General features: G+C 45.8%; 1 protein-coding gene across 4 annotated transcripts in view; it reads left to right on the forward strand.

Annotated features, from left to right (window-relative positions):
* Nucleotides 1-27,942, forward strand: part of Su(f) (cleavage stimulation factor subunit su(f)) — a 49,207-nt gene that overhangs the window by 17,028 nt on the left and 4,237 nt on the right. For 2 of the 4 annotated variants that reach the window (XM_077674182.1, XM_077674184.1), the window contains exons 4-20: nt 4,005-4,037; nt 6,802-6,899; nt 7,638-7,739; nt 11,967-12,093; nt 13,890-14,048; nt 14,173-14,254; nt 14,808-15,034; nt 15,793-15,867; nt 16,571-16,714; nt 17,932-18,034; nt 18,488-18,557; nt 20,025-20,121; nt 20,732-20,836; nt 22,794-22,947; nt 23,865-23,959; nt 24,804-24,867; nt 26,504-26,784. In XM_077674182.1, coding sequence (XP_077530308.1) covers nt 4,005-4,037; nt 6,802-6,899; nt 7,638-7,739; nt 11,967-12,093; nt 13,890-14,048; nt 14,173-14,254; nt 14,808-15,034; nt 15,793-15,867; nt 16,571-16,714; nt 17,932-18,034; nt 18,488-18,557; nt 20,025-20,121; nt 20,732-20,836; nt 22,794-22,947; nt 23,865-23,959; nt 24,804-24,867; nt 26,504-26,784 — 2,016 coding nt within the window. The remainder of the gene's footprint in view (nt 1-4,004; nt 4,038-6,801; nt 6,900-7,637; nt 7,740-11,966; nt 12,094-13,889; nt 14,049-14,172; nt 14,255-14,807; nt 15,035-15,792; nt 15,868-16,570; nt 16,715-17,931; nt 18,035-18,487; nt 18,558-20,024; nt 20,122-20,731; nt 20,837-22,793; nt 22,948-23,864; nt 23,960-24,803; nt 24,868-26,503; nt 26,785-27,942) is intronic. The other 2 variants (XM_077674183.1, XM_077674185.1) reach the window with 2 other exon arrangements.

The raw sequence follows: 27,942 nt of genomic DNA on the forward strand, positions 1-27,942 counted from the left end.
TTAATTAGGTTGGTTAAGAAGGAAAGACGAGATTAAGGACTGGGTAATGCTGTTAAAAACGAACACAAAGGGACTCGCTCCGTGGGCCTTGTAATATAACATGAAAATGTCGCTAGGCACTATTAGTTAATGCACTGTGCTGAACTCTGCAAAAAAGCAGGCCATGGCATTGACTTTGGAAGCAGTTTAGTTGAATGAGAACACTTTGAATGAAATTTGAAAGGAACACTTGAAAGGAATAAAAGGAACACTTTGGTTGGGAACACTTTGAATGAACTTCTTGTTCGTGTACTTTATTTGTTTTCATGTACAGTGGGACAATGAATGGCACGAGTCAAGCTGCACAACAAAGGTGAAAATATAGTTTGATAAATTGACATCAACACCCTTTTGATAATGGTCAGGTGTCCCAATTTACCAAAAGCTGACTGCTGTGTTGTGCCTGAATTTATTACACTAAATACATGCTTGTGGGATGGTCAATCGTTGTCACCGAGTACCTGTTGGAGCATTGTTGCACATGCTAGCCTTTGCGCCCAAGAACTTAACCGTGTGAAAGCAGAAACTTTGGGAGGGAAATTTTTAAATGTTTATTTCCGACTTGGTCACGCAGTGGTAAGCTGTCTGGTCGCGTAATCGATGCCACTTTCAAGATAGGTACTTTTTAAAAATGTTGTGAATGGCCATTTCGGGGCCAGTATATTAACTGTCTTGCGTTGGGTCGTGTCAACTGAAGAAAACACGTGGGAGGGGGCCAGGTTCTTGAAAGATTCCTTTAGTCACTTGTAGAACACGCTCTGAGGCTCTAGGCTCATTTTCGGCTCGGTGATAATCAACTTAATCGACCATAACGACCATTTTTATATCATAATGTGAGGGTTGTCTGCACCCATATATGCATATATGCAGCATTTGTATTAAGTACTGTACTTATGCCGTACACACTTTAAATACAAACACGGCGCAGTGAAGGTCAATCTATAATACTTTTGGTGCTTTTTAGTTGGAAATATTGTTGCATTATTAATACCAACATCCTACTGCAGTAACGTAGTAATATCGGGAGAGCGAATTTTGTTATATCCGATGTTCGTTGTAACAGTAGAGGTAAAAATCGGCTCTAACAAATCGACAATCTGCTTGCGCGAAATACTTCATACAAAAATGCATTTTTTAGGCTTCAAACCGACTGTAAGCAAGGTAACCCTTACCTTTCTCCTTGTTGCATTTCAAGTTCAAGGAACCGGAACATAAGTACTTGAAATTAAAATAACAAAGTTCACTTGACAGAACAGGCCTGCGTCTTTATTTATTTGGTGAAAGATGTGATCTTCATCTCGTGGTTACTGAAAGCACTGAGCAGGATGAAGTTTTTCACAGTGTTCACGAACAAAAGGGCCTTTATACTTCTGCAGTTTAGATGCCAGAGGGTTTTTCCAAGTAGCTTCGCAGCCTACTGGTCAAGTATTTTTTCGTTATATCCAATATCGCGCGTGGTTCTGACGGTTTCAGTTTCGGTATAAAAGAGTAAGTGTCCTTGAAATGAAGCATGACCAACCAAAGTTCGTACTTAGTTTGCTATAGCCAATAATTCGCTATATCACTGTTCGTTATAACGAGGTTCAACTGAGATTTTTTTCTTTTTCTTCTCATTCATTTTATTGCTACACCTACCAACAGGGAAGATACCAACAGAAGTACACGGATGGAATGGGTGGGAATTTTTCGGGAATGCGGCCGCAGCGAGCGGAATGTGTAAAGTAGCCACTGGCATGGTCACACGACTAACTGAGGAATTTTTAAATGACTAAATAAAGGGAAGCAAAAAACTGGGGACTTGATCGGAACGTTTCGAGGCAGTGGACAGGTGATGCTCAAAGTTATGGATAATCACAACTGCTCTGGTTGATGATGATGGTGAAAGGCTATACCCAAAGTCAGCAAAATATAATAAAACTGTTTTTAGCAGTGGAGCATTTTGTGACAGCCAAAGAGCAGCGAAAGGTTGATGCTGCATTGCTGACAGCTGGATTAAAATTGTAGAGGCAGGGAACTTTCAGGAAATAACACTTGGATAGATTGTCAATGTCGAAGCTTCATTTTTTTGATGCTTCAGGTTGTCAATCTGTTTCCCCGGCAGACTTTAAGTAACAGAATACCGGTTCTCTTTGCTCAAGATAAAAGAGGTGTGTTTACACGGGGATTGGCTTTCCCTTTTGGGTTAAGGAAACTGCTGCTGCTTTCTGCCCCCACCTTTGGGGCTTGTGATTTCACACGCATACTTGCCACGACCACCACTGCCGCACTCTGGCGTTGAATCGGCCATTCTGGGGACGGTGGCGAAACAAATGTGGGCTCAGGTGTTTCATAGCAATCTGCCTGCCTGAACCTGTTTCCAAAGGTCAGGTACTGATGTCCACAGGCATGAATGGGTGCTTGCACAGGGCAGCAAGTCGCTGCCCCCACTACAGTGATGCAACTACAGGTCAGCGGTGGGCCATTGGAGTTGGTGACCATGTTGTCATGTATGTGGTTGGAGATGTTCAGTCGCTGTGTCTGCGACGGTCTTGGTGGGACCATTTCGACTGATTGAATTTTCCTCCTAGGCCTTTAGAAGACATATTGGCAGTTGGATTCAAATATAAACACAAGTGTACTTGCTGAAACAAATACACCTTATGAATTTGTTGGGTCTGAAGAGTCCACACTCACCAGAGGGAAAAGTTGTGCTAGTGGCATCCATGTCACTCCTATAGCACAATTACCGGCTGCATTAAAAAAAAAATTTTAGGGTACTGAACAGACATTGACGGCAACAACAAGTTTCGTTGAACTCTGCAAGATTGCAGCTTTTATCTTAATCTTTGTGTGACTTTGCTTCGAAAGTGGCAAAAGCATAAGAGAAATAATTTAAGCCAGCATAAATTTAATAGTCCGCAATCTGGGAATGTCCACCGACATGTTGCCTGCAGGCTGGCTGCTTTTTTGTTCATCAAACATCAAGGCGAAGTGTTGGTTGTGTTTACCAGTACGCTAAACATTCAATGGGACTGATATCAAACTTCGCTGACTTACGACTTCAATCCGATTATGACTTGAAGGGGCCATCAAGACAAAATGCAGCACTATACAAAATAGCCCTGTTTAGTTTGAAAGAATTAGCTTTTATCAACTGAGTGAACTCCATCCCAGCCCCAAAGATGTTTTTGAATAATAAAAGATGATCAGTAATATTGAAAAACGTACAAATTTTGCACTACACAGCGTCAGCAGTGATGGAAAAGGAACTATACTGAAAAAAAAGTTGTCAGTGGAGATCTTCAGTTATCACTCTCTGGTTCACTGTGGGCTTTCTGAGAAGCAATTTGGCGTTTTTCACATATATTTGTGTGGTGTCTGGAAGTGTAAATTGGAGAGTCCCACATTCATTAGCGTTCGAGTGGTATGATTAAGGGGAAACAGAAGCACCACCACAATCACACAGCCATCTTGTTTCTTTGTACAATGGGCACATTGAACAAAGTCCCTGCGACGTCGTAAGGACCTGTTCGAGAACTGCATGATGAGTTGCCATTACTTCACCTGTTTTCCTTGATATCTAGCTGAGTTGTTAAAAGTTGGCGTTACAGGTAGAAACACCATTAGTGTTTTAACGCAGTCACTTGAGCGAACCAAACTTGCATTCTCTTCATGGCACCTTTAAGTGGACCGTTATGCTGGCCTTATTTATTTCAGCAAGTCATTTTCGCATGAAGATGCATGTCTATTGATAGTGTTTGTTGCAGTTGGTTTTCAAGGTACGTACAGCCAATTATTACTTAAGGGGGATTGTTGTAGCAAGCCCAACAACTACTTGTTTCAATTGCTTTCACTCCACCTGAGCCCGCATTTTTTTCCCCACAGCATGAGAGGGGCCACTGGTATTTCTTTTTTTAATTTTTTTTTTCTGTGTCCATGTGTAACTTCCATTGCCTTGTGTTCCCTCCCCCAAAAAAACACTCCAGATGAAGTCAAGGAATTTCGAGAGAGTTGAAAAGGTAGGTGGCGGTTTCATGACTAGCGGATGCCACATTTTGTGCACGTTTGAGCTTGAAATGCTGCTTTGCTTCTAGGGGAATGTTGGCGAATTGTCTTACAAACTGAGCATCTGAATTTTAGGTTGTAGAGAAGGATCTCTATAGTAATTTCACAAAATTGCTGATGAAATGCATGCTTCATTGTCCCCTGTCAATGGAAATGACCTTGTACCATTGCAAACTTTTCTTTCTAAAAAATTAGTTGAATTTGGAAAGTTAGTTGAATGGGAGGAGAGTTCCTAAGCTTTTATTATTGTAATCGTAGCACACGTACAAATTTAAGCACATAGGGTGGCATCTTTGTACAAGTCGGAGTTCTTGATTGTGAGAGGGGTTACTCAAAGAACTAATGCAAAATTTTTTTCTTAAATGTGATGTTTTCCTGATTGGAAGTGTAAATTGCAGAATGGTTTCTTCTATTCTTGAACTGCTTGCTTTTGTGGACTGATAGACTAATTGTACTGGGGTACCTTGTGTCAAACCTCGAGAGTAATTCCGTAATTTTGAGGGGCAAGCGGAACAACGGATATTGACTGCACGGTTAGTGCATGGTATTAGGCCTAATTGCCTATAAAGTACATGTCCTGAGGCACGACATGCCGCATCATCAAGAAAGTTCAACTGGCAGTCCTAGAAGCTAGAAAAAAAACTACAAAATTTTTAAACAAAAGCAGGCAGAACCCCACTTGAATTTGATAATTACTTTGGTCATAATGGTATTGCCTAAGCTTTGTAGGGTTCTTTGTGAGAGCAAAATTCTTGAGTGGACTTTGAACATAGCTGCCTGTTACTCAACAATGCAACATTCACTGCAGCATCTTTCAGTGTCCGTAATGGGAGCAAAGCAGCATTTCTTGCATCGCTACTGTAGTTTTTGGTTCCGCTTCACCGCTTTTTACAAATGTGCAAGCTAATTGATGGCGCTGAGTGCCATGCCAAATGATTTCACGCCACATGGGCCTTTTGAAAGCGCAGTACATTCTCTTTGTGCACAAAACATTCACCTGTATGCGCTGTGCGTGTTCATAGGTTAGCCAGTTAGGCCCAATTATGGCTAGGCTATATGTGTAGCTGGGTAGCAGAAAAGTTGCTAGACGCACAAAGTGTGTGCAATGTGCTGCTCTATTTGCACACTAGGTTGCGCTAACACTTCTGAGACAGCTAATGCTAACCTCTGGTCGCAGCGAAACTTTTTTTAGGGTAGCCCTGCCTCTTGCGGTTGCAAGATGTTAGTTTACATAGGAGATGGCCTATACTAATCTGCTAATACCGACAAGAAAAATTGTGTTAAACTGCAAGGAACTCCTCAGAAGTGTGTAGTGTGTGAAAGAAATGGTGTAAATATCCTGGAGCTGCCTAATCGCACAACACTTGAGGTACATGCCGCCGTTGTGCCCACTGCACTTGCTGCGCGCACTCGTCAAACAGCTACCAGGGGTGCAAACGAAACCAATGTGTGGCCCTCTGTCAGCAGTAGTCGATGCTTTCCATTCTAGAACGTAGGGGACCTTTCATTCAATCCACTAGTATTGTGAGCTCATACTGTTATAGATCTTAACTTCTAACATTCTTCTTGCATTCTGAGGCAGTGGTTTTTTTTCGGGTGTGAAACTGTCGCAGTCCATTTGCTTGTTGCACTTTACAGCAGAAATGCTTTGGGTGAAGTGATGTGCAGTGGGTCGCTTTACTTCATTACACGGTGGCAGCGCTGAACATTGCTGAATCGTAAGACAGCTCTCTCAGCGTTCGGAAGGAAGATGTATGTTGCGCTTAGGCCTATGCTTCTGTACAGCGTGTTCAAATAGTGGGGAGTTTGGGCAAATAGGCTTCATGTTGTGTGCATTACAAGCTGATCCGTATTCGTTTCTCCTGAAGGCTTGATGTGTAGTACACAGTGCTTTGCGTTTGAAGCTGGAAAATATAGTTTTAACCTGTCTAGAAAATATTGGGCAGCTGAAGGCCTTCTTCTTCAGCATGCAGTTGGGTCCTATTTCGTGCCACAGGCTTGTTATTTCTGTCGAGTTGCTTCCACTTGTTCTTCAAACGTGGTAGCAGACATTGCGTGTGTCACGTCTTGTTGGAACTGCTCGCATGAGTGATATTGAATTGCAGCTGCAATGGGAAAAATATATCGGTCTGTGTACCAGGTAATGGGTGGACAATCGTCAGAAGTTAATGTTTGCACGTTTTCGCTCTTCATTTGGCATGCCAGTTTCACTCGGCAGAATGTGTACAATACAGTTCATCCACACATCGTGACAGTTGCTTCATTGTATCGAAGTGGCAGCGCAAACATTGGTGTGGCAAAGCCAGAGAAGATAGCGTGGTGAAAATGTGACTTTTGACGCATTGCTTGCCATAGTTTGTGTGACTTTGAGCCCTCTGCAAATTAATGAAAGGGCTCACCTGTGGGTCGGTTAAGTTGTAACTCTACAAAGGGCAGCTTGACCGGTGGTGTGCCCCATAGATTTCTTCGTGCAACTTCATGCCATCAATATATTCAAGGAGGAACGTTTTGGGTGGAGCTGAACTTGCAGCATCAACCTCTGGATGCAGGCTTAGTGTAAAAAGGGAGAAACTTGTTTTTCCACCGACCACTACCGGTCATGCTGGTCCTTGTGGACTCCCAATTAGCAGTGGTGTAAAAAATAGCTAGCTTTCGAGCGAACAGTAGAGGCGTTCAGTGCTTGCCTTTCCCAACCCGGGTGTCGTCTTGGCCACACAGCTGTTCCAGCGCTGCCTAATGAAGGTGCTCAACATCGACCTGTGGCGATGTTACCTCACCTACGTCAAGGAGACCAAGGGGTCTCTGCCCACCTTCAGGTAGGCCAGTCCAGCGGTCTTTTTTTGCTTGAGTGGTGCCACCCGACAAGTGGCATGTTTGCTGTTGGACGCTGTTGGCTGTTCACGGTGTGGATCACACGTGATTGAATTAACTCGCCAGTGAGCTGCATGCATTCTTTGTGGTGCCTGCACTGTGTTCATTTCTATAATTTTTCAGGTTTTAATTGTTGTTGTTGCCGCCATTGTTTCTTGCTAGTAATGTCGCTGTCTGTATGTGGTATTGTTTCTTTTCAGTGTTTCATGATGTTATCACTTGAGCTTAGTTTGTGTTGTCACTTTGAACTTAGATTATTGATTAGTGGCATGGAAAATTTTTTTTGCAAGAATTGTTTGAAGCTGTCGCAGCTTCGTCAACGCCTGCTGGACAGTGTAGGGAAAGGTCGTCATAGTTGATTGAGCTCGTTAGAGCAGTTTCAGAGTGAGATAAAACTGCATAGCATGGTGGCGGTGACGTGAAAGCTCCTCAGACTATCCCAAAAAACCGTTTCCGCTGCAGCACTTGCATTAGTTTAAAAAAAAAAGGCGTTTGAGAAATTCGTTTGGAAAAAATAACCGCCGTATGTTTTATCGAGAGTGACGAAACCATCCCCTACGGCTGCACTAAATATTTCTGGTCAGAATCCTCTGTGCGCAGAGTGACGCGTGAAGCAGTTTGTTCTTTTGATTCTCCGCTGTCGTCAGTCGTGGAGAGTGATGTGATCCTTGGTGGCCGCGCAGGGAGAAGATGGCCCAGGCGTACGACTTTGCGCTCGACAAGATGGGAATGGACATTCTCTCGTACCCGGTCTGGACAGACTACATCCACTTCCTCAAGAGCGTGTAAGCGACTGCCGGGAGGAGGACTGTGACTGTAACAGTCTGGAAACAGTCTCCTCTGTGCCTCTCTATCTGCCCGTACATGCATAAACGGCTTGCACTTGTGGGAGCTCCAGTCTCATTTGGTGCATCTGTCTGTTGTGTGTGTCGTTTATTATTACGGTGTGCGCGAACCTCTTTTAAACTTTTGAACTTGACCATTCTCGTAAAGGCGGTTCACCTTTTGGAGACACCGAGTTGTGCGCATTTCTTTTTCTTGAAGACGAACGGAAGTGAAGCGTTTGTTTGAAGGGGGAAAAACCCCCCTATGAACATGTCTTGACGACCTAGGCGCTCCCCTTCTCTTTAGCATAGTGCATGATGCTGGAAAAAAATTGTTTTAAAAGATTTTTGAGGGCAAATAACACGACAAAGAAGTAGAGTGAAAGGAGGACAAGAGCTGCTATGCATTCTACTTCCTTCTTGTGTTCTTCGTTCTCAGAAATTCTTAAAAACTTCATGCCCCAATTGCCCGACAATGCGCTTCGGCGAAAAAGAATTGTTGGCATGTTGCTCCTGCCTGTAATAAATGTCTTAATTATAGGGAAATGGCACAGCGCTTTGGACTGTTTTATTTTATTTTATTATTATTTTTTTTTTCCGCTTTCACGTGTCTCACTTTTTCCAGTGTAAGCTACTAAACGGGTTGTAAGAAGGCAGGGGAGTTCCTGTTGTCGCAACGTGCGAATGCGTTTGACATGTTTCGCCAATCGCTGCCTTCGGCAGGCGTTGCAACTGCTGAGAGCGGATGCTTGCCTTTTTGCGCATTCATCAGCAGCACAAGCAAGCCAGCCAGCCGGCTGGCTGTCTGAATTATGTGACAAAGAAATATAGAAATCTGTGGCTCAATGGCTGGGCTACAGACATTTGAAAGAGTACTGACACGAAATTTTCGTTTTTTTTTTTTTTCTGCAGCTATGGGTATAATAGCTTCATTAGCGTAAACAATCATTTACAGCCCAGTTTATTTGTGTCAGTTTTGGTTTCATTGGTTTCGATGAAATGGACACCAATGCGGCCGCCATGGCAAGACAGATCTCTTGTCGCCACTGTTCTTGTTGCACTGCGGCTTGTCTGAACACGCACGTTGAAGCGAGCGTGTCCAGACCGCCTGTTGTCGCACGCGCCCAGGCAGCATAATGTCAGTTCCAAAACGGGCGTGATAAACAAGGTGGAACAGTGCACGCCAACAGCAGCAAACTTCCTTGGCTACGTCACGGGAGCCCTCATGTCGGCACTTGGAGGCGAGGCGCATGGAAAGGCACCCAACTCGTCATGCTGATGTCGAAACAGTGTCCATTCCAAGCCTTCTTGCGCATGCAAAGATTAAAATATGCTATACTGAATGGTTACAGTTGAAACATCATTGGGGGGTATCACCGTATACAAAGGAAGCCCTTTACATCGTTATATCAGCTTAAGATTTCGTGACAGTGCTCCTGTAATGGGTTGACATGCTAGGCCAGCACAGTGCTTGACACATGTAGATAACTCTCGGGAAATAAGTTTGGGTTAATACCAGTCTGTGGTTAATACCGGTCTCTTTTCCCCAAAGAGACACTTGGACTGTCAAATAGCCCACAAGTTTGCTGCACATTTGCTCAATTTGGTGTGTCAGGAGGGAAGAACCTGGCAAACAAAGCAAGCATGACACCTTGAAAAACAGCGCAAAAAAACCCGGACGTAGAGAGGGTACACAGACACAAGCGCTGAGAGTACACAGACACGAGCAGTGCTCGTGTCTGTGTACCCTCTCTACGTCCGGGTTTTTTGCGCTGTTTTTCAAGGCGTCATGCATACCCAACTAGCCCAAAGTCAAACTTTATTGCATTACAGAGCAAGCATCTTTCATGATGCTGTGCTTGTACAATGCTGTTGGCAGAGGTGCGCAATGTTCACACGCAAACGCATGTGCTCCATAAAGGCCAACCTCCATGCTGCGAAAGACAAATGAAGAAGTGGTGAATGATGGCCATGAGGCTATCAGTGTCAAGGAAAAAAAAAAAAAAAAAAACAGCTGTTTGCCAGCAAATGGCTCAAGCAGCTTGGTGTATTTTGAGGTGGATGCCAAGCTCAGTCTGTGCTCAATCCAGCACTCTGTGCACTGTCTACACTGTTTGCATTAGTCCAGCAGACAAACAGCAGACAATCGTTTTATTCTTCTATGCTTTTTTTTTTGTCTCGTGTATACCGCATCTACACAAATGGACAGGGATGTTACATTTGGCAACGTTATGGCGAGCTCTTCTGTCGCCTGCAAAATGGAGGTAGGCGTTGACTATAATGATGCGGCGCAACTCTACGGCGGCGGCCGTGAGAAGTTAGGCACAAAACTTTGTCGCGCACAGGCTAGCCTTAAATGTGCAACGCCGATAACGACGTACACAGCACGTTTATGTTCAAAGGAGTGCGGACAAAACCTTAGTGGGTGTTTCTCTCCTTGCAAACAATGTAGGTATGGACGCAATAATTGTGAACACATTCAGCAAACCGCAAGTTTTATTGCGGTTTTTCCCGTGTAATTTTGGCTTACATTTGCGGTATTGCAGAGGTCGGTGTTATGTTACATGCCGAATAGTTAACGTCAAAGTAACGTTAAAGGCCATGTGCATGTGACATTGTGCAAGTGGCGCATGACGGGCACAGTGTGAGTTTGAACATGCTTTTGGGACGCTTCACGGCAACACGCTGCGTGGTATACCGCTCGATTCGCTGTGGTTGTGGTTTCTGGGCTGATCGAGAACATTTCACCACACACCTATTCCACATTTTTTTCTTCTGAGTCTACTAAACACGTCCAGGGCCATACACAGAACATATGGGGCCTAGGACATGGCTCGCACGCAGCTGAGCCTAAGGATGTGGGTTCGATTCCCGACCGTGGTGGCCACTTTTCTGGTGGAGGGGAAAAGCGAAAACGCCCGTGTGTTTGAGATTTCGGCACGCGTTAAAGATCCCCAGGTGTTCAAAGTTAATCCAGAGCCCTCCACTATGGCGCGCCTCATTGCCTGCGTTGCGTCGGCGCGTTAAACCCCACAATCAATCAATCAAATGGCTCGTGTGCAGTCAGCAAATTTTGCGGTCTGCACTTCTTTAACATCGATTCGAAGGAATGTGTCGCCGGTTTAAAGAAACATTTTTGCATACTCGTAGTGTGTATGATGCAGCTGGGTAGTATCTTCTGACAGCCAGGTTTATTTTTCACAGAACATAGTAGGTGATGTAAAAATATGCAGTTTGTGGCATCATTTGATTTTGGAGGAGTGCCTTTACTAAGTGCTGATCTGCAGTCAATGCAGCTCGCACTTTAGAAGCCTCGTGTATAGCCTGGCACCAGATATTTTCTGTGCGCATGACAATGCTGCCTTCTCTTCGTTCTGCAATAAAGTAAAATTTATTATCTGTGTGTTGTGGTTGCTCAACCCTGTGCACCCAAAAACAGCATTCTTTTGCATATTAAAAAAAAAAAAAGTCTTGTAATTCTGCTTTAGGCATGCTGTTTCTTTTTTTTTTTTGCACACACTTGTCATCCACTTGTTTATTCTCTACTGACCGAAACACAGTTTATGTAGCACTTGGGCCATCCTACATTCAACGTGTTGTCGCTCGGTTTTTCCTGCGACCCGAGCCTTCGTTTTTTGCGGGCGTCATTCGCACAAGAATCGAAGCGGGTAACGCGTTAATGATTTAACGCGCAAAACTTGTGGGTTCCTTTACTCCATTTTCAATGCTACTGTTTTAATTAAGTGTATACACAGGCGGCCTCTTGGATTCACTAGTCTCGCATAACCTGCGTACAGTCCTGATAACCGCAGGAACTATCGCGTTCAAAATTGGGCCATAAGCATAGTATCACATCCTGGGCATCCCGCGTCGTCTAATAAACTGACAATCAAATAGGCCCTTTTTTTTTTGTCAAACTTTACACTGAGGCTCTTCAAGTACCAGTCATGGACTCGCCGCAGACAGAAGTGGTCCAGCATTTGTTTTTCATGTATATCTTAAGGCATGACAATTCCGTGGACTACTTGCGGACAATCTGCGATGAGTCCGGGACTAAATCAAAGAGCCCCCCTGTGTAGTGTCTGCTTTCTCTGGGAAGTATCATTGCGGGTAGATTTGTGTTTGACGTGTTTGTGACAAATGTGGGTCTTGGGACTGACTCTGTTGTGCCCCCTCGGGTTGTTGCAGAGAGGCGGTGGGGTCGTACGCAGAGAACCAACGCATCACGGCCGTACGCAAGGTGTACCAGCGAGGCATCGTCAATCCCATGATGAACATCGAGCAGCTCTGGAAGGACTACATTAACTACGAACAGGTGCGCTCGCACTCCCTTGCAATCTGTTCCACTGGGAAGAAGAGCTTCTTCGAGGATTTCCTCAGACAGTAACGCATCTTGAAAATAGGCACGGGGAAAAGACGTTGACCAAGAAAAAAAACGTTTTCAAGATGAATCAACACCAACTCACCCAACCTTTCATCCTGTTAAACAGTAATCCGGTTGGCTATTGGCAGGTTTGCACAGTGCGCGTGCGTGCGTGTGTGTGTGTGTGTCTGGTGGTATCATATATCGGTGCTTTTTAGGCGCACTTGTCAACTTTGGATGGAAAATTCTTGCATTTGCTGAAGAGCTGGAGTTGGTCGCCAGCCCTTTCTTTGTGCTGCAAGTTTGCATGGCGCACTAGAAGATGACTGCGTGGTGTGTTAGGGGTGTATGTACCGTATTTTCGTGCGTATAACCCGCACCAAAAATGTAAAAATTTCAGTGGCAAAGTAGGGGTGCGAATAATACGCGGGGTTTTTCCTTCAGTGCAGCTTCACGGCAACGTGCCTTGTGCCGTGAATCTCCTACGCAGTAACACTGACTAAACCTTCCATGACAGCGATTGCGCAAAACATACCAAGGACAAGGAAGAATAAACAAAGGACGAGCTCACTCTAACAGCTGAATTTTATTAATGAATTGTGACTTTCGCCTTGCAGTCAGTGAATTCTACTTGCTAAATATACGCTATTTCTATCTACGCAGCATGTGATGTGTTGCTTGAGCAGTAGCTTTGGTGCAGCCTTTCCTGTATCAAATGTGTGGGAAATACGCGAGGATTTTTTTTTTCTTTTCCGGCGGGCTGAAAGTGGGGGTGCGAGTTATATGCAGGGGCGGGTTATACGCATGAAAATACGGTAACCTGCGGGGTAGTTGTTGGTGCATCGGTGCACCCCCATTCTCTCTATCCCTCGCTCTGTGAGAAGAGCGAGGTTTAAAAGTGGAGCTTTCACGCACCAGCTTTGTTCTAAATATGCGATGCATGTGGTTTCAATACAGATTAAGGACCTAGGCTTTTGGAAGACATGCCCCTTTTATTGGGGCACCTTCGCGTCCCGCCTTTTCTGCACCTAGCGTGAAAAATGTGGCGAAATTTTTGCTTATGCCACTGAATGCATTCCACTGTCATCACTATCATCTTGTGGGGGATTGGTTGGAGAAGAAGCTGCGTTGCTTGCCGATGGACTCCACAAATTGGCTGTTTTCGTAAACGCCCCTGGGTGTGCAACAGCTTCACTAACGTGTTTTTTTTGTTTTCCTTATTTCAACACATGATGGAAAACAGCTCAGAATTCTAGGATATTGAACACAACTCATTTTAGTGGCACACTTTAGCCATGTTCTTTGGTCAATACTTGCTGATGCACAGCTTTGTTGTGTTTGCTTTGAATTTGCATTTTGTGTTGATTCGTGTGTGTTCTTTTCTTGTGTTGAGTGCGTTATCTTGTTTATTCTTTACGTCTTTTCCCTGTCATTACGATTCGAATTACGACTCGAATCTAAGGTCAAAAGTGAACTCGGGCTGGGCATGTAAAACCATCAAGGTAACAGGTAAAACCATCAGGGTAACAGACTGGCTACCAAGACGTATGAGTAGAGGAAGCCCATTAAGTCAATGGAGGGATGAAGTAAGGGAATTCGGAGCCAAAGAACGGACTGGGGCATTGCAAGGCATGAACGGCTGAAGAAACATCGGAGAGGCCTTCGTCTTGCAGTGGGCAGGGTGATGATGATGATGACGAATAAAAGAGGCATTCCTCTTGGGACCAACTCTCAGTTGATTTTCGCAGGGCATCAACATGCTGATTGCGGAGAAGATGATCTCGGATCGGAGTCGGGAGTACATGAACGCGCGGCGGGTCGCCAAGGAGTACGAGGCGGTCACGCGGGGACTCAACAAGAACTCGCCCTCCGTGCCTCCGCAGGGAACACCCGACGAGGCCAAACAGGTCCGTCTCTCAGGACTGTCACTTTGTTTGTGAATGTCACTGTGGCAGTGATTAATAGTACTACCGGGATGGTTCTGCAGCAGCTGTGTGGGACGTAAAAGTCCATGCTTGGGCCGTTTTGCAGGTGGAGCTCTGGAAGAAGTACATTGCCTGGGAGAAGGGGAACCCCCTCAGGACAGACGACCACGCCCTCATCACCAAGCGAGGTGAGCTCTGCGCTTCTTAGCAAGGAAAGAAAATTCCCGGGCCATCTCCACTAACGTGAAACCTGGGTAGGGGGCAAAGCATGCAGTGTGTAAGTGTGCCGTATTTTCGCGCGTATAACCTGCGCCGGAAATGTGAAAACTTCAGTGGAAAAGTAGGGGCGCAGATAATACATAGGCTTTCTTTTTTATTTTTAGTGCAGCTTCACGGCAGTGCGTGTTGTGCCGTGAAGCTCCTACACGGTAACACTAAGCCTTCCATGGCAGCAATTGCGCAAAACATTAACATAAATTACCGCAGAGACAGCGAATTAACAAAAATCAAACGAAGTCAGGCTGCGTGACGTCGTCTCCTTTCAAAACACGCGCTCTTGTTGATATCCGGGTCCATCACTTTGGCAGAAGGATACACTACGGGAGCTATTGCCGTTCTTAATTTGTACCTGAGGATAGTACGTATTGGTACGAAGCCTTATGGCCCTGCGGACGTGGCGTTCTACCAGTGGACGACCAACGTTGCCCCTTGCTCTCGTTCTCCTCGTCGTCGTCGTCGCAGTGATGTTTGCGTACGAGCAGTGCCTGCTGTGCCTGGGCCACCACCCGGACGTGTGGTACGAGGCGGCACTGTTCCTGGAGCAGTCCAGCAAGCTCCTGACGGACAAGGGGGACCTGAACGCGGGCAAGCTCTTCTCGGACGAGGCAGCCGCCATCTACGAGCGCGCCACCACCACCCTGCTGCGCAAGAACACCCTGCTGTACTTTGCCTACGCCGACTTTGAGGAGGTAGGCTTAGCGTGGTGTGGAGGTCAGTCCTGGGCTCTTGCTTTGAGGAGGAGGGACATGGCTCTTCAAACAATTTCTTCTAATTTTTAAGTAAACTCTGTGAGACTTTATCTTAACGGAGGTTAGCGCTTCAAGAAACGAGACACATGACAGAAAACGAACAGGACGGGCGCTGCTTCAACTGATTTATTTCCAAGCTACATCTTCGCATATCTAGCACAAAAAAAGCTGCGCTGCGCATGCTGTTTTTTTTTTGTGTGTGTGCTATATATGCGAATAAATCAGTTGAAGTAGCGCCCGTCCTGTTCGTTTTCTGTCATGTGTCTCGTTTCTTGAAGTGCTAACCTCCGTTATGATGACCTTGAACCAGTTAGCCCAGCAGCAAGTTTTATTAAGCCATCAGGGAAACTTGCCAGTCTTGGTTCTTTTTTTTTTCCACTGATTTCAATTATGCCATTATTTTTTGAGCCAGTCAATTATTTTCCAGGAGAATTCGAGATACCGTATTTGCTCGAATCTAGGCCGATACTTTTTTTTAAAAGTCGTTCACGAAAGTCGGGGGTCGGCTTAGATTCGAGGATGTGGCTTTCCTGACACCGCTAGACACTCAACGCCACCTTGCGGCCACAGGCTTGCAGCTTGCACAGGTCGATGAGTGTTTGGGATGGCAGGAGCTTCTGCCTGTTCTCTTGTGTAGGAAGTGTGTTGGAGGGGTTCCAGCTATGAGTGCAACCAGTGTCTATTTTCCCCTTTTCCAGAGTCGCATGAAGCACGACAAGGTGCACCAAATCTACAACAAGTTCATTGAGATCCCAGACATCGACCCGACACTGGTGAGGCAGTCCCACTAAATGTTTCCCCCTTTTTTTGTTTATTTATCTCCTTTAGCAGTTTGGCAATATTTCAGGAAGGAAAGCAGATTGAGGTGCTTTGAATGCTTTCACCCAGATTTGTGTCTGTCATTCGAAATATTGGTTATTTTTCCCCAACCACACATGTGAAATAAAGAAGTTGACAGTATTGGCAGTTGTAAGAAAAAAGAACAGAACCTGCACTTTTCTTTAATCTTTAATATAGCTGAGGTGGTTGTTCTGAAAAGTACATCGTTACAAACAAATTATCGCTGTGGTTGCTAATAAGTGTATTCGTTGTGAAGAGAAGAAGTTCTGACTGGAAAACGGCAGCTCTTTTTAATTTTCACTGGGTTTGGCCGTGATAGGGAAAATTTCTGACGTTTTATAAACCTTTTCATGCGTTAATCTTTCATAAGATCAGTACATGTCCTGGGCTGTGTTGCGCATGCGCAGTTACATCTTCCTGTCGACTGCGCCAATTATGGGACCGCTAGCACAGCCCACTGATAAAATGGCAGCTCCCAGGACGAAGAAGTTGAAAAGGTCTATAAGAGTCGAGTGGCTCTGAAACCCTTCGGTTACGCCAAGTGAACATTTTTGGTTCTTGTAAACCTTTTGGCAAAGCAACGCACTTGAGGAGGGTTCAACAAGGATTCAACAGAACACCTCCTGTCCGCTGTAGGCGTACGTTCAGTACATGAAGTTCGCACGGAGGGCCGAGGGCATCAAGACAGCACGGGTGGTATTCAAGAAGGCACGAGAGGACCCGAGGAGCAGCCACCAGGTCTACGTAGCAGCCGCGCTCATGGAGTACTACTGCAGCAAGGTGCGTTGCGTTTCTTTCGACTCGCCGGCCTCTGTGCTTCATTTCACCAACCCAGTGCAGTGCTGTGTAATACCCGTGCTACACGAGCGTTTCGAAGGCCTTTGAGTCGAATGTCATTTGACTCGAATGACACCTTTGAGCTGCTACACGACGTTTCTCAAAGGCCTTTCGTTGAAATGCCATTTTAGTCGAAGGAGCACCACTGACAACCTTTGAGGTTCTCAAAGGCCTTTGAAACTGCCCCTCGAGATGTTCAGCCGATATCAACTTGCCCAAATGTTGATTCTCTGGCAGGGGCGTTGTTCATTGGTAGGTTAGCTGATGTAAGCTCTTAACTTTGCCAAAAGTATGCGGAGTTGGTGCAGTAGAGCATATTGTATTTGATTACGCTTCTTTTTTTCTTTGTTGGGAACAAAGGCCTAGTTTTACAGTGCATTGGAACTTTCCTGGCAGGCTTCATTTCTCATGTGGTCCGACGTGATTGGCTCTGCACACAGCTATCCGTGACGTTTTTGTGAGCAGCCAATCATGTTAGACCGTGCCAGAAGTGAACCCTGCTGGAAAAGTTCTGACACTTCCACAGAGTATGGTCCCTGTTGTGAAAAGAAGTTTCGCTTAGTACTCATTTGCTACTTTCTTCACACAAGTGAGTTGGTTGTGGTTATTCCAAGCTGAGTAATTTTTCTATCTATCTATTTGCTTGTTTAGTTTATAATAGTCACTCGTGCCCAGGCTTGCATCAGACTGTCGCAAGACCAGTGTCTACTAGACAGTGTAATGGCCAAACGATGTGCAAAACAACGATCTATGCAGCATACGTCAGATTACACGCTCACTTAGTAGTGCATTCAATTAAACTAATTCATGTGTAGATAGTAAGCAGATATAGCTGTGCTTGTTAATGAAATAATGTAGTGTTGGTGTCTAATTGCAGCATTGAATGACTGTTACTTCTCATCAACATAGAAGTGTTTCAGGTCACAGAACTGCTTTATTTGCAGCGGAGAGCATTGTGAGGTCTGAGGATACATTACAGCCATGTCAGCAAGCTCCCTTGAACCCCTCTGAGCTGCTTATGATCGCCAATGTTGGTTCCTTCCCTGTAAACCATCTTTTGCCCGTGAATGCGATTGTTTAGAGCTGGAGGTTCCTGCTTCCCTGCTTGCCTTGCTGGAAACGGACTTCACAATGTGACACGCGTGTCGAACCTACTGCAGGAAAAGACCGTGGCCTTCAAAATCTTTGAGCTGGGCTTGAAGAAATACGGGGACAACCAGGATTACATCATGGCCTACGTCGACTACCTGTCTCACCTCAATGGTGGGTGGTTGCAATTTAATCCGTGTGCCTTGTTTGGTTGTACGTAGGGCCGTTAGTTTCACGTTCTTCTACGGGTAAATAAATTGTTCCTCGAACCTACCCTTGTAAGGCTGGTTTGTAATGCGAGTATGCGATCAGTTATCATTTGGAAAGAAAACATCCTAGACTTAATAAGACAAATTCCAGCAGTAAATTTGTAGCCAAATGCAGTACCGCGTCCAACCCCGCCCACTTCAAGATTGTTGCCCGGTTTGTGTACCATTTGAGAAGGTTTCGTACCATTTGCATACCATTGCGTACCATTTACGTACCATTTGCGTACCAGGTTTCGATCTACACCGGTTGGATGTTGCAGAAATTAGTTGCAGTGAGTTGTCGGGTGTTCAATTGCTGAGGCATTTTTTTCTCTCTCTCTCTCTCTCTCTCTCCCTCTCTCGCTTTTGTAATTGACAGAGGACAACAACACGAGGGTGCTGTTTGAGAGGGTGCTCACGTCGGGTTCTTTGCCTCCAGAGAAGTCTGTGTAAGTCATCTTATCTCCTTATTATGCGGTTTTGGATCCAGGCTTTGTGTGTTTAACTCGGTGTCCGTGGAACTGCGGTTAGTAGCTTGGAGGTCGCGATGTCAAAGTCGGCTGGTGTAAAAACGTGTGGGGTGAGTAAACAATTCGCTGCCACCATGTGTTGTGTATTTTCACACGTGAGCTGACTAAAGGTGTAAAAGCGAAAATGCCCGTGTGTATGAGATTTTGGCTCATGTTAATTAATTAATTAATCCAGAGCCCTCCACTATGGCGCGCCCCATCACCTGCGTTGTGTCAGCTCGTTAAACACCACAAATAATCAATCAAATCAATCTCACTGAAGGTGTGTGGAATATCACTGTCTGCCCCCATATGAGCATCAACTCGGTTGTGGTGGTGTGCGTACTGAAAAAAAAAATAGTAGCATAACAGTCAGGTCTTCTGTGCAAAGTGTTGTTTAATAGAATATGAAGTTTAGTTTGTACACAAATGTGAAATGTGCGCCATTGTAGGGTATGACTATACTGTATTTCAATTTAGGGTAAAAGCTTTTGAAGGGAATGTTTATTGCAATCAAGGACTGAGTTCTCATACAGCTAACAAAGTTTCGTGTATAGACACGCAGTCTTGAGTACTTGTACATCTATTCAGATTAAAGCACTGCGCAGACCACAATTTTAGGAAATAGGCCAGCCGTTGGCGTACTAAATGTAGGCCTTACTGAGTCCTGCTGAAATGTACATTACCGTTCTGGTTAGAGAGAAGTCAAGGTCGTTAGAGTAAAGGCAGGCTTAGGCTTGCGGGAGGCTCCAGTTCAGGTCGTGATGTGGATATCTCTCTTCGTACACTCCTTGATTGGTCACCGCAAAATCCGAGGTTATTCATCTTGTAAATCTGGCGGGGGGTGTTTTCTGCATTCTTGACAAGTCTCTAGCCTTGACAGCAGACACTTCGATATTTCATAGGTGCGTACACTTGCTTGTATGAAATGTCATCTCTCAGACACAAAGTTGCTATTTTCGTGAAATTCCCTGCCCCAAAGGGACGACAGAAAACATGGTCCCAGGCTGGGCAGTGTTTGTCGGGTTTGCTCTGCTGAATGAGTAGCGAAGCTACAGCATAGTCTTACAGTGTTGCTGGTGAGTTGCAGCACATTCATAGTTTGAAATTGACAGCAATCGGGCGAGTTGACATCAATACTACTTTGAAAAAGCTATCTGAAAACAAACGTATGACAGTGAAAAACTACAAGAGACAATGACTTGGTTCATGTTCTGTTTGTTCTGTATTGGTTCTCAAAATGTGCCAGTTGATAGGTTCCTTTCCTCTTCTTTAGCTTCTTTTTGTCATCATCTTCTTTTCATTTATTTTTTTTATTTGTCATGCGACTGCAGCCCTGGGTCAAGAATGGCCTCTTGGTCTCTTGAAACTCTCGGCATCCTCTGAATTCTTCGCGTTCCCTTGCAGGGAGATCTGGAATCGGTTCCTGGAGTTCGAGTCCAACATTGGCGACCTCTCGAGCATCCTCAAGGTGGAGAAGCGGAGGGCGGCCGCCATTGAGAAAGTGAGGCATTGATCCGTGTCAGCACTCGTCCTTGTTCGCTGCAAGTGTTTTTGACCGTGTGAAAGTGGACCAGGTTGCTGTGTGAACCAGTTTACAGGAAACCACTGAGGCAAAGTGGTAACCGGAAGAACAAACAAAAAGATCACCGTTCATGTGGGTGTAGAAAAAAAAAAGTGAAATGTTGACGTCCTGGCGCCACTATTATTTCCCTCATTTAAGCTGCAAACTTGGGTGAAACTTGGAAACAGCTAGGTTGAGGAATCTTGGAATAAAGTGGACGGGACGTGAATATTAACCGGTGTGGTTGTCCACCAGGTTTTTGGTTCATGCAACAAGTAGGGGCTGCCCATGCTGCCGGTTGGAAAGACCTTTTATTCAGTGATGAAAATCTGGGAAGCCGTTCTGGTTCCATCCCAGCAGGAAAAAAACCATTGAAGGTGCAATTGGACATGTCCGAAACACCATTGAACCAGTTGGAACCAACTGCACTTCCATTCGGCCCAATGGTGTTTCGGACTTGCCTGTTTGAACCTCCAATGGACTTTTTCGGCGGGGATGTCATTTCAGGTGTTGTAGTTTGTGTTCCTGCTCATGTACTCACCCTGTGCAGCTGAAGGAGTTTGAGGGCAAGGAGACGGCACTGCTGGTGGACCGGTACCGGTTCATGGACCTCTACCCGTGCACCATGCAGGAACTGAAGTCGCTGGGCTACCGGGTGAGTCCGTCCTGCTCGACTGCCTCACACACCCGATAGACACCCTAGTAAAATTAGTGGAGGGTTTAAGAGTGTGCGGTCAGATGCCACCTCATGTTTCCATTGTGGCTTATGGGGGCAGTTGGGTCTTTGGGGCCGAAAAACAGTAAAAAAAAGCGTTTTCTCAAAAATGGGATTTTTGGCCTTCACGACCATTTTTCTATCAGTCTGTAAATTTCCTCATCAAAAGGCATCATATCTTGTTGTTATTATATTATAATAGCATTTTAAAGTGCACTCTACAGCTCAGTTAGCGCAGAATTCAATGGTGAAACGGCACTTTTCTTGCAATGCAAAGCTAGCATTTCATCCTCAGATATCTTGGCACCCAGAGCAGGTACAACTTTAATTCTTTTTGCTTCTGATACCGAAATGTGTGGAGAATACAATGTTACAATGTTGGAAACAAATTTTTCAAATGGAGGCTTTGGAAAATTATTATTGTGTTCAATTGGCACCACCTGCGAGCCATTTCTGGCAGAGCGCGGGAGAAGCGAAGTTCCCTGTGTTGTAAAACGACCAAGAATAGCTGAATCAAAAACGTTCTTCCTGTGTTGTATTCTTTAGTCATTTGTCTGCCTAGCCACATGGTAATCGCCATTCTGTATGGAGTGGTTATTTTGTAACTGCGACCCAAAATAATGGCAATTCATCATTAATTAACTCAAAATATAATCAACTAACAAAAAATCTAATGGCAGATTTGAAATCAGCACAAAAAACTCTATAACGCTGTGCAGTTTCACTAAAATTGGTTGGTAAATAAAAAAATAGCTCTAAGACCAGTCTGCCTCCTTATGGTCATCCAAAATGGCATACGGAGTGTCGATGCACGTTCGTAAAACGAAAAATAGATTCCTCCTCCTCCTCCTTCATCTTCTTCTTCTTGTTTGGATTTTGGGCCTGGCTTCACGGCCCTTAAACAGCAGCGAATAATGGACAATATTAAATAGGGGCCTGTATACTTGCTTGGGGAATTACTGCAAATTACTGCACTGCATATGGACTTCTTTTTTAGTGCAAAGCGGGGAAGTGGAGGAGGATGAGAGGGGGAATTTGTTAAGCTTCCCCTTCCTTTCTTGCATTAATGAAGGTATGTGCTGTGGAGCAAGTGAGGGGTATTAATTGGGAGTAGTAATATTGGGTGTAATATTGGGAGTAATTGGGGAGCACGCTGAGTGGTAGAGCATTAAATTTGCGTATCTTTTTGTAGTTAGATCGATAGGAAAGTTGGGAGGGGCGGCTTCCTATGTCCCTGTTCTGTAAATTGGTACCTGCACGCCTAAGAGGAAGATGAAGTTGAAAGCCTGGAGGAGGGAATAACCAGGTTGGTTTTTGCTAGCAAGCTGAAAATGGGATGACATTCTGGCAGGGAGGTTTTCAGTGTGTACTTGGAGACAGGCGAACAGCGCCTTCTGTGGAAGAAATTCTGCATCACGTTCTTGTGGAAGGGTGTAGTACAGGAATTGGTCACTACTTGTCTGTTTCCTCCCTGTGATCTTGATCCATCCCAGGCGAACCCAGTTGAACTTCCGTTTTTCCCTCTGAATCTGTCAGCCTGAGATATTTGGCTGGCATCAACCTGAGGCAGAAACATGCTGAAAACAAATGCGCATTGGTGTCTGGGTATGACCCAGCCAGCTCGAGGACTGAGGAATGAAAAAACCCCTTTGTGTTGCACTGTCGGCAAAGCCTCAGCAAAGCATCTGCTTCTATTTAAATCCAGCGCCCCACACGCACAAAAAAGTCCACTCTTTCTTTTGGAGGAATGATATCCGGCTACAAAATTCATAAATTTAGCCGGGCCTTGATTCAAGGCAGCAGAATCGTGCAGCCAGGCTCGAATGAAAGGTTGGCACTGGTTGAACGCCGCGTACTCGACTGAGCTTGACCTCCGACCTTGCGTGACCCGTGGCAGGAGCTGTCGCGTGCGCCCGTGGTGGCGTCCTCATCTGTGCCAGTGTCAAAGCGGGAGGTGACGCAGCAGGAGTCCGCCACGGACCAGCAGAGCCTGGTGTTCCCACGCCCTGACACGGGCCAGATGATCCCCTTCAAGCCCAAGCAGATCGTCCGTGAGTAGCAGTATTTGCCCCCTCTTGCTTTGCCTCACCTCTCCTCTTCTGCTCTCTCCTGTGCTGGGTACGTACCATATTTTCACGCGTATAACCCGCCCCTGCATATAACCCGCACCCCCACTTTCCGTCGACGAATAAAAAAATATATCCCTGCGTATTGCCTGCATATGTTATACATAAAAGGTTGGAACAAAGCTACAATACGAGGAAACATTACACATTTGTTTATTCAAAAGAACTTACATAGCTGACTATGTAACTAGAGGATTTGCAGCATACATTTTTTCAGGTTGGCATATTGCTGAGCTGTGTGTGCAAAATGAGCACTGTCAATGGGATAACAGTGGCTTAGTCGCTATTACCACTGTAGGGGCATCACGGCCCAATGCGCATTGCGATGAAGCTGCATCAAAGAAAATACCTCGCATATAATCCGCACCTCTACTTCACCCCACAAATTTTCGCATGTTTGGTGCAGATTATACGCGTGAAAATACAGTAAGTGTAACGTCGTGCCCTGCTTGCTACATCTCATACTCTCCTTTACTCCTTTACTGTGAAACCTTACCTTTGTTTCTTGTTGCCTCCTTCCTGAACAAGCACAGTGTATTTGTGAAGATGCCACGAAGGTTGAAGGCTGAAAGGAGTGCGTCGGCAGACTATCTGGCGCACTCTTAAAGGGATACTAAAGTGCTTTGTAAAAACATGTGATTCGAGGCAGAATTTCGCGGTACTATAGTCGAACCTCGTTAGGGGTTCGTCGTAGCTGCCGACAGCTTTCCCATTGAGTGGAACGGCTTTAATTTTCTTTTTTTCCCTCCCTTTCCTGTTTACCCAGATTATTCAGTCTTACTCAGCAGAATTTGCAGTAGCCTTCACGCTAACTGGCCGCAACTGTCTGCTGTTTTTCGCAGCAACCGGGGCACACATCGTGGCGGGTGGCGTGTTCCCTCCACCTCCGGCCGCGTCCGAGCTCATGATGAGGCTACCACCCCCAACCTGTTTCATGGTAAGAGGCTTCTCTTGGCCTTTTCTTAAGTCAGCTGAGTTTCCGTCAGAGGCACCAATGGTGTTGGTATTTTTAAAAGGATGACTTTTGACTTGATTGTGTCGTTGACGTCGTCGTCGCTGGTCGTTGGGACGAAAGTTGTAGGGGCACTTAGAGCACTCGATCAAGATGTACGTGGGGAGACTTTCGTCGACCAGATTCTGCCATTGACGTCGTGGGTGGTAGTCGGGGAGAAAATCATAGGGACCCTTACAGAAAGGGTTGATCAAGACGCAGGTGTGGGAGTTGAGGGATAGTCGCCGTGTGTGCGTCGAAACTCTTTTGATACGGCTAGCTAAGCTCACTAAAAAAAGATGTTTTCTGGTGACTTGGTCACCCAGCTGGTAGACGACGCCATCTGGTGAGAGATTACCCAATTGCCTTTACTGCTGGGGACGCTATGGGCTGTTGCTTCGGCTGGTTCACCAGTACATTCTAGTGAAGACTTCAACGTGCTTGTAAACCCGTCATGCTGTCACTTCTTTTAAGAGACCACGAAAACAAAATTCAAGCACGTGTGCACTATGATGCCTGCTGTTCCTGCATGCTGTTCTAGCCAGTAATAGTTACATGTTGGTTTGACGGTATTCATGAAAGTCCCCGCCCATCAACAGAAAAAGGTCCCTATTTAGTGCTTTGTGCACATCGCGAAAAAATTGCAATGGGTAGCTTAATGACTGACCACAATGAGAGATCATTGAGCAGATTTTGTGACTTCCACATTTATGAAGCATTTCCTTTTTTTCTTTCTCTCATTTCACGCTTGCCTTTGACGATACTGAACGTGTTCCGCTTTCTCACCCAGGGTCCCTTTGTGGCGGTCGATGAGATGATGGATATTTTCCGGAATCTCAACCTACCAGAAAAACGTGAGTTACTTGGCACATTGGTCGTGTGTGTAGGGGGGGCATGCACACTGTTAAAAGCGAAAGCTTTCTTAATGGGTACCGATTGCGTCCTGTTAAAATGATGCATTTCTCCATAGACCAGTTGGCCGACCTAAAATCGCTTGGTCATCACTCAGAAAAAAACGGTCGGCCGAAAATCGCCCGGAAAAAACGGTCACTTGAAAATCGTGAAAAAGGAACGGTTCTAGACAAGACATCAGTCATAAAAAAAGGAGTACAATAGTGCACCTTTATCTCGTAAGCCACGTGTCGGTATACATTTAGACTGCTCGTAGATGTGCTTACCGTATTTATTCGAAAATAGGTCGAGCACGAATATAGGTCGACCCCCTAAAAATTGAAGTCGCCGAAAAAAAAAAATAATATATTCGATTATAGGTCGACCCATACTTTTAAGAAAAAAACTTGAGGAAACTTTTTAAAACTCCCATTTATTTACAACGCGGTCACCTCACTGGTCGGAGCCACACACTGCGTCGTCGTCGGAACTTGCGCCGCATGCGCCGCAGTTCATTACCCACCCCCGCCCCCGACTGGCTTTGAAGGCTGAACGGCCAATCTCGCCTCGCAGCGCTAACTGTTGAGCTTTGGTCTGAATATCTTCGTAGGACACTCGGTGTCCTTTCGCACGCTCCTCTTCCACGTGCAGCCGGAGTTTTTTCTCGAGAGCATCGTGCCTCCCACCACGAAACGCACGACGCAGTCCCCTACAAGCAAAAAGTTCGTCCCGCTGTTCCCGCCATCCCCTGATCAGCTTTTCATTAACGACTAACTCTCGCTGAGCGGCGCAGTTGTTAAAGTTCTCAGCAAACAGGATCACCCGGCGCTTAAAGTCCGACGTGACATCGCGAAATGCGCACGAGAAAAACGTGTGCGGAAATCACAACGAAGCAAACGTAAAGAAAGCGCATGAAACGGAGAACGGGAGATAGTAGAGACAGCGAGCGAAGCAGGGAACGCCGTTCCGTTCACAAGGTGGCTACGCTAGGTGGCGAAAGTCACCTTTACCCCCACCTCGCGCTAGCCGCTACCGCGGCTCCGAAGTCACCAAGCCAAGCCAATCTGGCTCTCTAGCCAGTACGTAAGCTCGCTCGTGCGGTTCGGCCGCAGGTAATGCGCGATAGCCGGCAGTGACTGTGGGTGGTTTTCTTACGCTGATTGTTTTGTTATTTTTTCCTTTATTTTCTTGCCTGTCTTTGTTCTAGATGCTCCGCGCTGCCGCCTCAAATTGAGGAGCGCCGGGCGCGACGGAGAAACGGATCGCTCGGTGCGCTCGCCATTTTTGATCACGACTATAGGTCGAGGTTCTTCGGTCACGATTATAGGTCGACCCTCAATTTTTAAGCACATTTTCGGAAAAAAAAGGTCGACCTATATTCGAATAAATACGGTACTGAGTGCGTTTAAACTCATCACAAGGGTTCGTTCTTTGTTCGTTCTTTGTTTGATTGTGTGATCACTTGAGTGAGTACAGCAGTGCCACTCGTTGCTTGGAAGACTAGAGAAGACGGGAAATGCTGCTGCATTGTGTAAAGGCTGTGTGCAGTAAACCAATACCCGTTGTGCGGTTTCCTCAATTTTCTTTCCAAACGTACAGCTCCCCGGCCGAGCGAAAACGGAGTCTCCAAGGAGCACGCCAAGCTGTTTGAGCACAGCCTGGCGGCCGCACAACAATCCGGCAACCCTGGTGGAGGGGGTGGCGTCAAGCGGAAACACCGAAACGACGGACCCGGCGGCGTTGGCGGAGGCGCAAATGCGACGGGTGGCGGTGGAGGGGGAGGAGGAGGAGGTGGTGGAGGAGGAGAGGAGAGCGAGGAGGACGAGAGTGGGCTCGTGCCGCCCGCGCACGACATCTACCGCGCGCGGCAGCAGAAAAAGGTGCGCTGACCTGTCCGGCGCAAGTGCTTCGCGTCGGCAGTTTGTGGCGGCGTTGTCGCCGCTCTTTTTGCGGTGAAAAGGGTGGCACGTCCAATTTCGGCAAAGGGCTCGCTGCAAAAATATGGCGACGGGGTTTTGTGCTCTCCGTGGTACTTCGAGGCTTTTTTTTTTTTTAACTCTTTTTTTGGGAGGTTGTGAATTGTTCCTGCAGTGTCAGGAGTGCTGGATGTGTGTGGGGAGTGACTTGAGAAAGGATGTCCAATCAAGAAGCAAAATTTTGGAAATTTCATTTTTTTTTTAATTTTTTTTTTTTTGTTACTCTGAGAAGTCGCTGCTAGCCCATGCCTCTTTCTGTTATCTCAAGGACACGGGAGCCGAGGTGAATTTAAATAGGGCTGCAAGCAACATCTGACGCCGACATCAGTTTTGAGTAGTTGAATTTGGTTGTCGCTACTGCTTCAGACTGGAGAACTTGCGGGTTTCAGAAAATAGTGCACATCATTTGATCAGACAGTTTGAAGGCTTGAAGGCTTGGCAAGCACTGCTGAGGCCTATCTGCTGTGGTACTTGGCATGGAGTTGTTAATCTTGCGAAAAGGTGACAGATATTTTGCCACCGAATATATGGTTGTGCCCTCCAGCTCTCCTGTTAAACGGTTCTCCATCCATCACCACCGTTTGTAAACGCAATGGTGCTTTCCATCGAATTTCGTGTGGCCTGATTTGCAAAAGCTTTTTGTGCATCTGGCTTCATGCTTCATGCTTTTCAGTCATGCCATCCATATGTAATCCTCTTTGTTTTTCTGGGCCACTCTGATGCACTGAAGCGTAGCTTCATTCCTGTCCGATTGCTCTCGGGTATCTTTTAATCGATGGAGCCTTTTAGATGTATTCTTTTCCGGTCTTTGTTCTCACTCGCATTGAAAGAACTGAAGTTGCAGAGTAGTCGCTACCTCATTGTGGAAATGCTTGAAAGAATGGGTGGGGGGCTTTAAGCTTTTTTGAAGGGGGATTTTGCCGGAGAAGTTTTGCTTGGTCGTTTGTGTCCTCTCCTCCTTATTCGATGTGCTTCTTGTCGTGTCTCGGGCAAATGTCTGCAAGGTCGACTGTGCTGTTCGGACTGGTCGCTTTACAAGGTGCACTGTTTTAGTGAAGCAGG

Source organism: Haemaphysalis longicornis, unplaced genomic scaffold (assembly GCF_048455015.1).
Source record: "Haemaphysalis longicornis isolate Haplotype H1 unplaced genomic scaffold, Haemaphysalis longicornis Haplotype H1 scaffold_6, whole genome shotgun sequence".
NCBI classification, from domain to species: Eukaryota; Metazoa; Arthropoda; class Arachnida; order Ixodida; family Ixodidae; genus Haemaphysalis; species Haemaphysalis longicornis.